Source organism: Gobio gobio, assembly GCF_949357685.1.
Source record: "Gobio gobio genome assembly, chromosome: 15".
NCBI classification, from domain to species: Eukaryota; Metazoa; Chordata; class Actinopteri; order Cypriniformes; family Gobionidae; genus Gobio; species Gobio gobio.
Genome location: NC_137108.1, coordinates 5,765,151 through 5,781,543, shown reverse-complemented (window position 1 = coordinate 5,781,543; position 16,393 = coordinate 5,765,151). Strand labels below are relative to the sequence as shown.

General features: G+C 38.7%; 1 protein-coding gene across 1 annotated transcript in view; it reads left to right on the top strand.

Moving 5' to 3' along the window:
* The window catches only part of lars2 (leucyl-tRNA synthetase 2, mitochondrial), a 192,980-nt gene that overhangs the window by 103,007 nt on the left and 73,580 nt on the right, over window positions 1-16,393 (top strand). The window contains exons 10-12 of the mRNA XM_079836140.1: window positions 2,865-2,969; window positions 4,207-4,322; window positions 6,481-6,764. Coding sequence (XP_079692266.1) covers window positions 2,865-2,969; window positions 4,207-4,322; window positions 6,481-6,764 — 505 coding nt within the window. The remainder of the gene's footprint in view (window positions 1-2,864; window positions 2,970-4,206; window positions 4,323-6,480; window positions 6,765-16,393) is intronic.

The window sequence follows — 16,393 nt, the reverse complement described above, 5'->3', positions numbered from 1 at the left end:
GAGAGGAAGAGAAACTAATATTCACTGGATGGTCATATACCTTTTCACCACTAGATGGGGAAAAATATCACACAGTGTAGCTTTAAGCATGAACTATAATGCTTTTTTTACATGTAAATTTTTCTTGAGTGTGTAATGTTGCTGTTTGAGTATGAAAAATATCATATCTTCTCTATATCAGTGTCACTGAAACGCCTCCATTGTTGTCTTGAGTTTTCTTGTTTTATGTCATATTTAATTTTATTACAGTGATAATCATATATATGCACACTTATTTTCTGAACCACATATTAATGTGTATTTGTAAATGTAAACAAAAAGAGGCAGGGTTGTGTTTTATATTCCATTTTGTTATAAATATATGCAGTGAAGATTGTACAATGTATGCTTTGCCAGAACCACATTTGTGTGGCTATTAATATGTTTAATATGTTTTAAAATGGAAACGAAAAGGGGTAGAGTGGTGTTTTATAACATTTATTTTTATTGTAGTCTAAAATATACATACAGAGATAACCGGAGTAGCCAGAGTGAGCTGAGTGATGCTATCAAGAACGCTGCTGTACCATTTGCAGAATCAGCGGACTTAGGTCCTCCCGTTCTCAGGAGTTCGTTCTCCTGAGTCGAACTTGGCAAGTCTGAAGTTCACATACTTGGTATTGAGAAACGGCCAGGAACTAAACTGAGCATTACTGACAGACTGGGAAGAGAGGAGCCGCAACAATGGAGAATATGGGGGAAATAATCAACATTCAAGTATGAAAACCTGTTCTAGCAGAGCCCAAAAAAACAACACCAAGACTTTGTAAAAGGGCACAATATTCATATGCCTCATAATCTTAAAGGGGTCATAGAATGGTACATGCACTTTTACAAGTTGATTATACGGAAATGTGTGTTGGCAGTGCCTGTACACAACCATCCTATATTGATAAAAATACATCCAGTGTTTTTTTTTAATATCCTTATATACTTTCCCCTGTCTCAAATCGAGCCGTCCGACCGTGTGACGTTACACGGTGTACGCCCCTCCTAAGATTGTTGATTGACAGCAGCGTTTCAACACAGACCCGCCCTGAGCGAGCTGTCATCATGGCGTCTAAGCGATTTTGGTGTTGTGTTGTTGGGTGTAATAACGAACACAGCAGTCGTTTTGATGTTCCTAAATCCGAACTGCTGAAGACCCAGTGGCTGCAGTGCTGAGTTTTGTTTTAGAAGGGAATATTCCCCCCGATCAACGTCAATGTTTGCGCAATCATTTCTCAGCAGACTGCTTTATAAACGAGCGTCAGTATAAAGCAGGTTTTGCTAATAAGCTGCTCTTGAAAAAAGGATCGTGTTCCTGCTGCACCTCAGGAAGATCGAAGATGTGAGTGTAACGTTTTATTAACCTTTATATTAATCTTTGTAAATCGCTTGCACGCTTCACGATGAATGAGGCTAATGTTTACAGGGTAAGTTACATTACGGCATGCTTTCTGTTTATGACGTTCTCAATATAATTCATAATCCCACGTTTATAATGAACAACGCGTTATGTTTGTTATTACAAACTGTGTACTCGGGTGATAAAGTTAACGTGGTAACACTACACTAAGCTTACTTTTGTACATGGTTTATAACGGTGTCTGTTACTGATTAAGAAGTAATGTAAAAAAAAAAAATCTTATAACATAACATCAATCTGTCAATGAACTAACACATCAGTAAACACATAGCAACTACGCTACTCTGCCAGTACAAAGATAGATCAAAATGACATGACGTTAACCAACCATTCAGAAACGTTCGTCATCTGTTCCTGGTCCGACTCCGGTTCAAAATGATAAGGTTGCTTAGATGTGTCCTCAGAGACTCCCGTTGCCATTATTTCTCGAAAATATACCCTCAAATGTTGTCAAGGCAACCCTCCACATGTGTTGTGGTGTTGTGTCGGGTCGAACCGAACGCCCCACAGAGCAGAGGGGGCGGGGTGAGCAAAGCTCATTATCATTTAAAGTCACATACACTGAAATGACTTGCTAAAAACTGAGCTGGTTTTGACCAGGTAAATTGAGTGTTTTCTTACAATACTAATGAGAATTTTTAATTAAAGTATATTACAAACTTTTCATTTAGACACTAAAGAATCATATTAACTTGCACAAAAATGTCATTCTATGACCCCTTTAAATCAAAATATCTCTTCTCTTCTCTTCTCTGATGATGTGGGCAGGGCAACCTGTCACTCACATGAGATCAGCCAATAACAAACCACAACCATCCAATCAATTCCCCACGGACAAAATCAAGCCCCGCCCTACATTTGTTCTTGTTCCAGAAGTTGTTGCACTTAGATATGTCACAATAGGGAGAAAAAGACGAGTGCAACTTCCATTTTATGACGACTTTATTTCAGTTGCAAAGTCAACATTTCTCATTTTAATTTAGTTTGGCTTGATGTATTAAATAAGCAAAAATAAAATAAAATAAAATAAAAATGAATAATATAAAAACTATATATATATATATATATATATATATATATATTTTTTTTTTTTTTTTTTTGCTACAAAAAAAACTAAATTACTGAAATGAACTCATGAGAATGAAAAAGGAAATGATAAAATGAAAACATTCCAAATATGAATAAAAACTCATATGGAGACTGAAGGTTTCTTATGTGAAGAAATCAAAACGACAGTAAAGAATAACTGTATTAATGTTCTGGTGATTTACAGATGCTTTTATGCACTGTTTTTGTAGTGTGTCGATGTCTTAACCCTGCAGGTTGCTAGTTGTTGATCTTGTGGTCTTGCACCAAAACATAGCCTTAGGTATGAGATCAGTGTTAGTTGATTGACCTTTGACCCCTGCATGTGCAGACAGCCTGACTGAAGTCACTGCCCTCAATGTGTTCACCGGCCGTGAGGTTCCTGTGGTAATCTCTGCCAAGAATGAGTTCGACGGACATCTGGACACTGTGATAGGTGAGGTGTGTGTGTGTGTGTGTGTGTGTGTGTGTGTGTGTGTGTGTGTGTGTGTGTGCACCAGTGTGCTAGTCTGTAAATCTTCAGTTTGTTCTAGAATGAATTTGCATGATATCCACCAGGGACAGCAGAGTCATTGCATGTTGTGTATGTTCAGGTGTGTGAATTCCCTTAGGAGAATCTGCAGTATACGTCATGGATGTGTTTAGCTACACATATACCATAGACACCTCATTAAACCATTTCCCAGAATGCTGTCCTCCAGCATCAAGGATTTCTGTAAGAGCTCTTCAGCCACTTCTGTACATTCGTCATTGCATGTACAGTTGAGCCATATGTATTTAGACACTGATGTCACACTTAAAAATGTACAAAAGTCAAAGACATGATGCTCATTAAAAGTCCATTTCATTCATGCCATGAAAGGATTTTCTGAATTAGTGAAAATGTCAGAGAAAATTTAACCGACCTGAAATTGAAATGGAAAAAAAAAGTAAACATATACGGTCACACTTTAGTTTAGGGTCCAATTCTCACTATTAACGACGACTTTTGCCTCAATAAACTCTTAATTACTGCTTATACATACTTAGTAAGGTAGTTGTTAAGTTTAGGTATTGGGTGGATTTAGGGATGTAGAATATAATCATGCAGAATAAGGCATTAATATGTGCTTTATAAGTACTAAAAACAGCCGATATCCTAGTAATATGCATGATAATAATATAGTTAATAGTGAGAATTGGACCCTAAACTGAAGTGTTACCAATATACATACACACACCGATCAGGAATAACATTATGACCTTCCTAATATTGTGTTGGACCCCCTTTTCCTGCCAAAACAGCCCTGACCCGTCGAGGCATGGACTCCAGACCTGCTCTGACCCAGTCGTCTAGCCATCACAATCTGGGCCTTGTCAAACTCCCTCAAATCCTTACGCTTGCCCATTTTTTCTGCTTCTAACACATCAACTTTGAGGATAAAATGTTCACTTGCTGCCTAATATATCCCACCCACTAACAGGTGATGAAGAGATAATCAGTGTTATTCATTTCATAATGTTATGCCTGATCGGTCTGTGTATAAATATATATATATATATATTTTTTTATGACATGTTTTCAAATGGTAAAATCCTTAGGGATGATATTCACAAATCAGAAATACATGATTGTCATTAATTCTGAAAATATAATAATTTAATAAGTTTTTCTTGATGGTTACACATCCCAGGCATCCCAGATAGCAGTGAGGAGGATGAGCGGTTGGCTCAGTCTATGGGCTTGAGCTGGAGCTCTGTTCTGAAGACAGAAGAAGATGGATCACAGACTCTTATAAACTCAGACGAGGTAAACTCACCATCACGGTTAAAGGGGCACTTCAGCGCTGGAAAGATGAATGTGTATTTAAACTGGGTCATTTATGTAGTAGAAATGTGAAATTATCTTAGAAGTTGGTGTCTTCTAGACTGAGGAAAGCCAGAAAATGTATGTTTGGCTCATGTGGATGAAAGACAACAACTCCCAGAATGCACTTGCTTCGCTGCCCTACGAGGCCACTCCTACCGGTTACATCTCTTGCCCACCGCGGCTCCGCCCCACCGTCGTTTAGATTTTAATAGTAATAAAATCCTTTAGTTCAGTTAGAGAACAGACACTGCAATTATAAACTGAACGTGTGCTCAATACAGCGAGAGCCGAACGAGAGTCTCAGCACAAACACAGCAGGTCAGATCTCCTTCATCAGAGAGTGAGGAGCTGACACACCACATGATCGCACGAGATTTGGGTTCAAAGTGAAATGCGCCTATTTAAGTAAGTTTGTCTTTGTGCCGTTTTGTTGTTGTGTTTTCATGAACCCACAATTCAAGCAACCCGCCCCCGAATTGGTGCCAATTCAAAGCAAAACTAAATGAGCACGGCCGCCCGGCATTCATTCACAGCCTCACAGTCATTCATTCACTGCGTTTTCAGTTCATGCGTATGGAAGCTTAACTTTCATAGGAATTCATTGAGAACACTCGCTTAGCTCCGACCGCTCCGTTATGAATGCCCGAGTGGTCTTGCATTCTGTGTAGGCTTGGGTACCGTTCACATTTTAACCGGTATCAGTACCCAACGGTACCTTTTTTCGGTACTTTTAGGATGTTTACATAAATAACTGTAAAGAACCTATAAGTAATTTATAAAAGTGTTATTGACATTATGCCAGAGCTGCCCTGTTCTCTGTCTGCCATTGTCTGTGATGTTTGATTACTGTTATATTTACTAGTAAATAGTAGGCTACTAGGTACTTAATTTAATTCATAAAAACAACCATATTATTATTTTTTCTTTTTAATTTCATTTCTATGAAAAGATTTCCCACAAATTATGTGTTATGTATTTTCTGGTAATGAAATGAAGACATAAAACATTCATTTAATTTATCTTTTAATTTAATTAAACTTTTTTTGTCAAACAAAGTGCTGCACAACTGAGCTTTAAATGGTTAAAATTAAAACATGAAGACATTTTTTTATTTATTTTTTTAAACTTAAAAAAATAAAGTTTTGATCATTTATTATTATTACATTAGTGTATGTATTATTATTACATTGAGAAGTATCTAAATTCTACTGTACAACAGTAATTTATTTGTCAAGTTAGCCAAACTTTTATTTTGACGGGTTGCCGTGATTCTGAGTTTGTGTGTGTTTATGATTTAACGTAGTTTTTCTCAAATGAAACGATAAAATGCTCATAAAGTGACTCAGTGGCTCTGAAGATGACTTTCGTGCGTTCATGTCCTCATATGAGAGGCAGAGATGGAAACATGCGACCGTCACGCGCGATTCTGAGTGTGTGTGTGTGTGTGTGTGTGTGTGTGTGTGTGTGTGTGTGTGTGTGTGTGTGTGTGTGTGTGTGTGTGTGTGTGTGTGTGTGTGTGTGTGTGTGTGTGTGTGTGTGTGTGTGAGGTTAACCCATAGACTGTAATGCGCATCTGTGGCATTAATTCGCACAGAGACACGCATGATTCGAAATGGTCTTTTCGCGCTTTAATATTTACAGACACTAGTCTATATCACAATATGCGTTCTCAGGTACCGAAATCTGGTACCAATTGATTTAATGTGAATCGGTAGTACCGACGTAATTCGGTTGGTGCCCTTAAAAGTACAGAGTTCGGTACCCAACCCTAATTCTGTGAGATGAGATCTCTCCCCTATGGGCGGGTTTAAAACATGCAAAACTAGCTCCTTCTACTGGCTGTAGTCTCTAGCCTCTGGCCAAAAAAGCCTCCGATGACACAAAATTATGATATTTGCGTCATCAGAGGATTTTTTCCAGATATAAAATACATAAATCTCTCGTCTCAGGGGGATATGAGGGGGGAAAGTACGATATTTCTAATATACTACCCGGTTTCTGCTGATACTAAGTTTAATGCTAATCGCTGAAGAAACCCTTTAAACATGAGTCCAGGTTCCAGTTAACTGGCTACAGCTGACAATCTCTTCTGCTGTAGTTTACAGGTCAAAGCCGGGAAGAAGCTTTTTACTCTATTACCCAGAAAGCCCGGGAGAAGAAAATTGGTGGATACCTCACTAGTGCCAAGTTACGTGATTGGTTAATCTCAAGGCAGCGCTACTGGGGCACACCCATTCCCATAATGCACTGCAGCTCATGCGGGCCCGTGGCAGTTCCAGCGGAGGACCTGCCAGTCATGCTGCCGAAAGCTCCTTCCCTCACAGGGAAAGGGGTGTCGCCCTTAAAGTCAGCACACGATTGGCTGAGATGCCAGTGTCCGAGGTAAGTGCAATCTTTCTCTAATGACGGCCATTTGAAAGTACACTGTAAAAAATACAACTTATGTTTTGTATGACAAATTCAGCTTTTAAAGTTTATTCAACTATTCAACATGAAAAAAGTTTGTTGACCCAAAGTTGAGAAAACTCAAAAATGTTCTGCAGCTGTTTGCCTTAAACTTTAAAGTTTTCTCAACTTTTTTTTTTTTACAGTGTAGCTGTTAGTGTTAGCCAATATTGATATTATATTATTATATTACAGCAGCTGAGCCTCTGCATGAAGATTTTTAGTTTTGTTTGTATTGTTTAATTTTTTTGTTTGCTTTTTGTTTTATAATTTTTATATTTTATATAATATATATATTTTCTTTTTAAATTTTTTTTTTTTTTTTGGTTACATTATTATTACATTTTATACAATATATTTATATTTTATAAAGAAATATTATTATATTTAGAAATTCACAGTCTAGTTGAGCCTCTGCCATGAAGATTTTGTTTTGATTTTATTTTTTAATTTAGTCGTTTTTCGATTTATTTTGTTATAATATTTATATTATATTGTATTATAAATAAATATCATTATATTCACATATAATTGAAAGTCATACTCCAGCTGAGCGACTGCCATTGAGATTTTGTTTTGATTTTATAATTTTGTTTTGCTTTGTTATATTATATTTATATATAATAAAGAACATTCTTTTTTACGTATTATAGAAGGTCATACTCTTGCTGAGTCACTTGGTCCATGTTCATTAGTTTATCGTAATATTGAAAGTGGAGAAATTAGAAACGGCTCATTTATTCGGGGGTTTTTCAACAACAACAAAAAAAAGAAAGAAAAGAGAATTCAGCTTGATTTTATATTTTTATGTTCAGGAATAGAAAATGGATAAATGGTTTGAATATTCGATTTCCACATGTGGGCCGGCATGAAACGCCCCTGTCTGCTGATTGGTCAACCAAAGATCAAGCCGTGTCACTTTCAGTTCTTCCACAGTTGTACACGGACCTCACTTTCATGGAGGTTTTGTTTTCTTTTTATTTAATTTATTGTTTTTGTTTGTAACATTTAGTTTTTTTTGTTTTGGTTTGATTTAATTTTGTTTGGTTTGGTTTTGTTTTGCTTTGATTTATTGCCATTTGATTTGATAGAGACAGAAAGGTCAGTGAATTAAAAAGGCGAGATGGGGGGGAATAAAAGAAGTATACATAGCACAGTTGAATTTGAACCTGCATCCCCCATATGAGCACCAAGGCTCAAACTGTCTGGAGCATAGGGCTGTACGATTAATCGAAAAATAACCGAAACCGACATCCAGAACCTCTAACCGACATATTTTTCCCATGTCGGTTATTTCGGTTTTCACGTGACTCCGCCCCGTCAGTCACATCAAGTGCAGTTTGCAGGCACACAGAGATGCAGGAGCAGTTATCTGTGTTTATAGATGCCCAGAATCACTATAGTAGCTGCATGTTTTACACAGTTTATACAGGTCAGTTAATTGCTGTTCTTATAGCCTACGCACTGATACACACACACACACACACAGACGGCGCGCGCAAGCCCCGAAGCCGCTTTCACTTTCGTCCTCATAAAGTGTCAAGTATGCGTTTAAAGGCTTGCCAGTTTCAACATTTAAAGCGATTGTGCACTATTCAAAAACAACAATACGGAAAACCTATCCGTTCAGTGCTCAGCTTTTTTCTGTGACACAGAGCCGTGTCGCGTCTCTGACAGTGCGCGCCCTGAAGGCAGATCTATCACCTCCGTCCTCACAACGCTTTGTCATTTGTATGTGGTTTAAGCCCTGCCAGTTTGAAGATTAAAGCGAGTTTCGGCCATCAGATGTGTATTATGTTGAACTAAAGCCTGATATATTGTGACAAACGAACACTCCGACAGAAGCCCGCACATCACGTTAAGATCGCGCGCAGAAACGCTGTCCTGTGACTAAAGTAAAGTCACTAAAGTAGCTTAGAAACTCAACCGTTATAGGCATACATTTTAATATCTTTCTAGTAAGTACAAACCACAGCTTCATAATGAACAGAGACGGTATGAGTAATTCACACACACAATCACTCTCTCATTAATGCATTCAAATAAATGTAATGCAGGCCTATGTGTTAATTTATCTTTATCTGATGTACAACAAACAGAAATCTGCCCCATAGACAATAACTGCTGAAAGTGAACCGTTTCCTTCAAGTATTTTAAAATCACAATGCACTTTTTCATTTGAAAAAAAAATTCCACCTTTAATTGTAGAAAATATTTACAGTACAAACTTTATCAGTGAACTTACTCAAAAACCTTATGAGGGCAACAAAAAAAAAAGCAAAATAATCGTTCATTAATCGTAATCGAAGTCAAATGTTCAATTAATCGAGGTTTTTATTTTTGGTCAAATCGTTACAGCCCTACTGGAGCATGTGCACTAATCACTTTGACTTGTCTCAGAGGAAATTTCTTCTCACATTTAGAGGTCAGACAGTTTGGTATCTTTGAGAGTATGAATTGAACTCTTAGAAAATGGAAAATAAAAAGTGTTTGATAAGAGATTCATCTGGTGCCATTGTAATATAAGTGGAATCATTTTCTTCCATTATCTGAGTCTTTGTCCTCCCACTCTGTCGTGTGAAATAATGGCAGACTGGACCAGAACTCATTGTCTCAGATATCATCAAAACAGAGCCAAGTTCAGACTCAGCCAGACTGAAGTGGCTTGTTTCTGGGAGCACTTGTCCCCTGGAGGCTACAGGGATCATTACCACTGAGTCATGGAGGTGGTGAAGATGTGCGCACAGATAGCACCTCCTCACTGTGAAGGGTATTAATAGACCCTCTCAGACCATGAAGCATGGTAATGCCGGCAGAGCTGCCGAAAGCTAATGGCATTTTTACAAATATCCTTTGTCTTATAGTCACACGAATAGAGAGACAAACATGTCTTAGCTGCCTCAATTCATGCATTTGTATACATACACACAGAAATATGGTTCAGTAGAGGTCGACCATTATGGTTTTTTAGTGGCCGATGGGGGCAGACGGCAGATTTAATGTCGATATTTGCCATTCAAATTTGGCTTTTTGTTATTATTGTTTTAAAAAAAAGAGGGGCAACAGAGGAAGTGTGCACTTTGCTCACACGATCAGCTCGTGCTCGAGTGTTTTCCGCTCCTCAGTTCACAGGCGATGAATGAATGCAGTGAACTCCATCTCTGCATGTGCTCAGAGTTTAGCGTGCATTTGGGAAAATAGTAGGACCGGACCCCTCTTAACAACAAAAAAAACAGCAAAATCCGTTTTTCCACTGTACGTGTTTCCAAAGTACGATTTCCACTGTGTTCTGTTTCTGTTTGCCTGTGTTCCCTTTGCTAGTTTGACAGGAGCTCCTGATTTGACCACCAAAACATATAAACAATTGGTCAATTACACCCCCAAAATTTGGCACATCACCCTCAGACTTCGTGCTAGAAGGGGAAAAAGCCTCCAAAACCACTTGCTGAGATGAAATGGGGTCAAAGAACCCATGGGGACATACCCTGGCCTAGGTTGTAAAAAGAACTTATCCAGGCCACTAAAAGAGTCTACAAACTTAAAAAGTCCATACAAGAATGACCACATTACTGCCTGGCATACTCCGTCTCATCATAGCAACCAAAGCGTCTAAGCTGGAAAAAATGCTGCTCCTCTAAAGTGCTCTCAAGTGCCACCAGCTGCCCGTTTTCAGAAGAGCGCCTGGCATTTTTTAAAAGATTGCTATAAATGTTTTGATGGAAACATGTTAATTGAATATTTAGGCCCAATCCCAATTGACCTATCGGTAAGCCCCGCCCCCCTTAGTTACTGTTGCTAACTCGGACAAACAAACAGAGTTGCTATATCTTACAATGACAGCTGTCAGTGTGAAAACCTTATCCCAAGATGTTTTTGGACACAGAATGTAGCGTATATCCCGTCCGAATGATGGCCAAACTTAACTGATGGTTTATCAAGTTTATTATATCCTTTTTCACTCCAAAAAAATCATCGTAAGAGCTGAACAAACAAAGCATAAGAAGTGCGCATTAACGTCTCATTCACAAACTATCTCTCTCCGTTGCATTACCATTAACATACACAGCAAATCACACAAAAACACTCATACAACTAACAGTAAACAAACATATACACAAACCTTATGCCTTGTCGGGGGTGCAGTTAATAACTGGTAAACTTTGTATCTGCAAAACAACTCCGATAAACTGCCTGCGAGCTCTTCCTTTCACTACCCGTAGACTATAATACCCATCAAAATATGTCCTCCAGTCCTTAGTAGGACAGATAATGTAGTCCTTAAACATATCTACAATTAATTTAATTTACATATAACTCCATAATTAATATTTCATTTTCATTTCATTTCTTTATTTATTTAAAAGAGGACAATGTACATTGATCAACATTACAATAATGTAAATGTACCCGAGTTAGCTCAAAAGTGCTCATTTTCATCGGCAGTCCTCCAGCCAGATGTAAAGAATGGCAACCTTAAAAATAATCACAATTATAAAATCACAAAATAAAATTGCATACTACACATTATGGTTAGCAAATACAATGAATATAAAATAGTTATATAATATATAAATACACAGAAGGAATTAGTGCCGACAGGTTTGATTCTCTACAAGCCATTTTTTTGCATTCTTTTTGAATGAAGAGAATGACAAAGACTCTCTGATGGTTTCCGGTAGTGTTCCATTGCTGACCTGCCCTTACGGAGAAAACAGCCTGACCAAAAGCAGTTTTTCTCCAGGGGATAATACAGTCTTCCCTCACTGCTCCTCTTGTTACCCTAACCTCACTTGATCTAAACTGTATAAAGTCACATAGTGGAGGAGGTGCTAAACCACGTCTGATTTTATAAATTAAACAGATGTTGTTGAATTTAATAAGATTATCCCAAGTATCTGATATTTACTTAGAATACTACAGTGGTGGTAGTGGTATGGTTTTTTTATCCAGTATTTTTAATGCTTGTTTATATAGGGTTTCTAATGGTTTTATCGTTGTAGAATGCGTATTGGACCAACTTATTAGGCAATATGTAATGTGGGATAAAATCATGGAAAAGAAATTTAATTTCGCAGCTTCTGTCGAAAGGGAGTCTCTAATGAATCTAAAGTTTACTAAACTGAATTTAATCCTATTACTAATTTTTTTTAAATGTGGGTTTTGAAATTGAGATTTGAATCTATATATAATCCTAAATATTTGAATTCTGTGACGACCTGTACTCTTTCTCCAGATACAAAAATGTCAGGTTTTATAATTATATTATTTTTTGAAAAGAACATGGAAACTGTTTTAGATATGTTCAATTGCAGACAGGATTGTTCAAGCCAAATTGAGATCAATGACAGGGCCTCTGTTAGTTTTGAGGCAACTTCCTCTGTAGATTTGCCATAGGCCAAAATAACTGTATCGTCTGCATACATCAAAGTGTCACAGTTCTTACACAAAGATGGTAAATCGTTAATATATAAACTGAAAAGAATTGGACCGATAATTGAACCCTGTGGAACACCAGTAGATAATAGTAAGGGTGTAGAATTATATTGGTTAATTCTTACGCTTTGTGAACGAGATAAAAGGTATGAATTAATGAGGCTAATGAATTTGGACGAGAAATTAAATGCATGAAGTTTGTGCAGTAAAACTGAATGAGCCAATAGCAGTTGAGTATCAGTTGCGCTGGGACCAGAACTCGGACATCTTTAGGTTTCAGCGCCATAGAGAAACATTGGAAAATCCGAAGCTCTCATCGGTTTGATGGTGTTTATGCTACAGAAATGCTAAAATGTCGTGCCTGAGGTATACAAATCAAAATAACTTACTGTTCTCACGTCATGTAACACTGGAGAGGCACTGAAATGTAGACCTTCGTGTTTTTGACCTACAGTGTTACATGACGTGAGAACAGTAAGTTATTTTGATTTGTATGTTAGCAGGGACTTTAATCATAACTTAACGAGACAAACAGAAAATGGAATCAGGGTTACAGTACCTCAGGCACGACATTTTAGCATTTCTGTAGCATAAACACCATCAAACCGATGAGAGCTTCGGATTTTCCAATGTTTCTCTATGGCGCTGAAACCTAAAGATGTCCGAGTTCCGGTCCCAGCGCAACTGATACTCAACTGCTATTGGCTCATCTGCGTTCGATGGGAGGGGCTTACCGATAGGTCAATTCAATTTTATACCCCTTCGCCTTCCCCTTCCACTTGCCCCTTGAAACAGAGTGGCAAGAAAATTTTCCCCTAAGAAATGGGACACCACTACGACACCATTACATGTCATACGTCATCATACTCCGTTTCTTTTATTAGTGTCCTGTGACATTTGAGTATGAACAGCAGTGAAGTGCGTAGGCTATATCTAACAGAAATCAGGTGCGAGCACGTTTAACAAATTACTCACTCCCAACATAGTTTTGCGCTGTATTTGGACTAAAACTGTGCTTTTCAGTTAAAAAATGTGAGCCTTTGAGTTTTTTAAGACGATACAGAACATACAAGACTAGTGAAGCCGCTTTTCCATCGGGCCAAACGGTTCTCTTCGTTTATTAACCGCTCCATTCCGTGCTGATCCGAGCCGGCCGGGACGGATATGGTTTCATTTTCTTCTGTGGTGCTGTGATAACGGAGCTCTTTGCAATGTAATATAAACGAGTCAGTCGTTAACATAACACAAGAGTTCACAGACGATACACGTGATGTAAATATCAACTGCGTTATGAAGGATGACCTGATATATATTTTTTAACTATTATTAATTTGTGTTCACATCACTCAAAGCTGCAGAGAAACTGGCAGCCAGGCGACACACAAGTGATCGATCCCGAGTGGCAACATACACACATTCTAGCAGCACGGTAGTCTGTGTATGGAGGGAAACTCCTCATACCCCTTCGTTCGAAGTGTGGTCCTGAAAAATCTTCGTTTAGGATTATGCTAATTGTGAATGAGCATGCACGCAACCTATTTCCGAATTATTGGAATTCACTAACATACACACGTTTAACTATCAAATCTGATGTTTACAGGCAATCCGGAGGACATTTTCTGGGAAGGTCTGTTTTACGTGCAAATTACTCCGAATTTACTCATATATTTACGAAAGTTTAATGAATGAGGCCCAATGACTTATTACTGAACTCTGCGATTGAGCTTATATTAGCCAATCGTCCAGGTAGTTAAAAATCTGGATGCCCTGGAGCCACTGCAAGGCCAGAGCTGCGTCCATATACTTTGTAAAGGTTTGCGAAGCCAGCGCTAGTCCGAACGGAAGAACCCCATATTGGTAAGCTTTGCCCCCAGAAGCAACCCTGAGGAACTTCCTGTGCCTCTTGAAGATCTGATTGTGAAAGTACGCATCTTTCAGATCAATAGTCACAAACCAATATCCGGTTTTCTTTGCACCTGAGACAAGATGGACTTCAACTTCAGCCTCTTGAACCTGCTCACTCTGAGTGAGAGGTTCAGCATAAGTCCATGTAGACCCGTATATATATACACACACACAATATTGAAAAAAGTTTTGGGACGTCTGCCTTTACATGCACATGAACTTTAATGACATCCCATTCTTAATCTGTAGGGTTTAATATGGAGTCTGCCCACCCTTTGCAGCTCTAACAGCTTCAGCTCTTCTGGGAAGGCTTTCCACAAGGTTTAGGAGTGTGTTTATGGGGATTCTTCTAGAAGCTCATTTGTGAGGTCAGGCACTGATGTTGGACGAGAAGGCCTGGCTCTCAGTCTCTGCTCTAATTCATCCCAAAGGTGTTCAATCGGGCTGAGGTCAGGCCAGTCCAGTTCCTCCACACCAAACTCGCTCATCCATGTCTTTATGGGCTGACGCTTTGTGCACTGGTCAGTCATGCTGGGACAGGAAGGGGCCGTCCCTAAACAGTTCCCACAAAGTTGAGCATGAAATTGTCCAAAATTTCTTGTTATGCTGAAGCATTAAGAGTTCTTTTCACTGGAACTAAGGGGCCAAGCCTAACCCCTGATAAACAACTCCACACCATAATCCCCCCTTCACCAAACTTTACACTTAACACAATGCAGTCAGGTAAGTCCCGTTCTCCTGGCAATCGCCACACCCAGACTCGTCCATGGGATTGGCAGACAGAGAAGCGTGATTGGTCACTCAGAGAACACGTCTCCACAGCTCTAGAGTCCAGTGGCGGCGCACTTTACCCCACTGCATCCCACGCTTTGCATTGCACTTGATGATGTGAGGCTTGGATGAGCTGCTCGGCCATGGAAACCCATTCCCTGAAGCTCTACACACTGTTCTTGAGCTCATCTGAAGGCCACAGAAGTTTGGAGGTCTGGAGCTCTTGACTCTGCAGAAAGTTGGAGACTTCTGTGACCCTCAGCATGCGCTGACCCCACTCTGTGATTTTACGTGGCCTATCACTTCGTGGCTGAGTTGCTGTTGTTCCCAATTGCTTCCACTTTGTTATAACACCACTAACAGTTGAGCGTGGAATATTTAGTAGTGAGGAAATGTCCCGAATGGACTTATTGCACAGGTGTCCACCGATCACAGTACCACACTTGAGTTCTCTGAGCTCCTGAGAGCGGCCCATTCTCTCACTAATGTGTGTAGAAGCGTCTGCAGGCCTAGAGCTTGAGTTATACACCTGTGGCCATGAAGTGATTGAACACCTGAACTCAGTGATTTGGAGGGGCGTCACAATACTTTTGGCAATATAGTGTATAGAGTTCCAAGAAAAAGAACCGCTTGCAGAATCTGTGAAAATCTGAATAATTTTAACAAAATAAAAGAGATCATACAAAATACGTTATTTTTTATTTAGTGCTGTCCTGAATAAGATATTTTACATTAAAAAATGTTTACATTTAGTCCACAAGACAAAAAAATAGCTAAATTTATTAAAATGACCCGTTCAAAAGTTAATGTACCATTGATTCTTAATACAGTGTGTCATTCCCTGATGATCCACGGCTGTGTGTGTGTGTTTTGGGATGGTTGTTCTGGAGTCTCTTGTTTGTTCTGAGCAGTTAAACTGCCCAACGTTCCTCAGAAAAATCCTTCAGGTCCTGCAAAATCTTCAGTTTTCCAGCAACTTCTGCATATTTGAACCCTCTCCAGCACTGACTGTGTGATTTTGAGATCTGAGGACGATTGAGGGACTCAAACACAACTATCATAAAAGGTTGAAACATTCACAGATGCTCCAGAAGTAAACATGACGCATTAATAGCCAGGGGGGTGAAAACTTTTGAACAGGATGAAGATATCCAAATTTTTCTTATTTTGTTTAAATATCTTTTTAATTTTTTTAGTACTGCCCTTCAGAAGCAACAGAAGATACTTGCATGTTTCTCGGAAGACAAATTAAGTCAAATTTACCGTGATCTTCAAATTCAATACGTTTTCACCCCCCGGCTCTTAATGCACAGTATTGGGAATCAATGGTTCATAAACTTTTGAACGGGGTCATTTTAATAAATTCAGCTATTTTTTGTCTTGTGGACATAAATAACATGCATTTTGTATGATCTCTCTCATTTAGTTAAAATTATTCACATTTTCACAGATTCTGC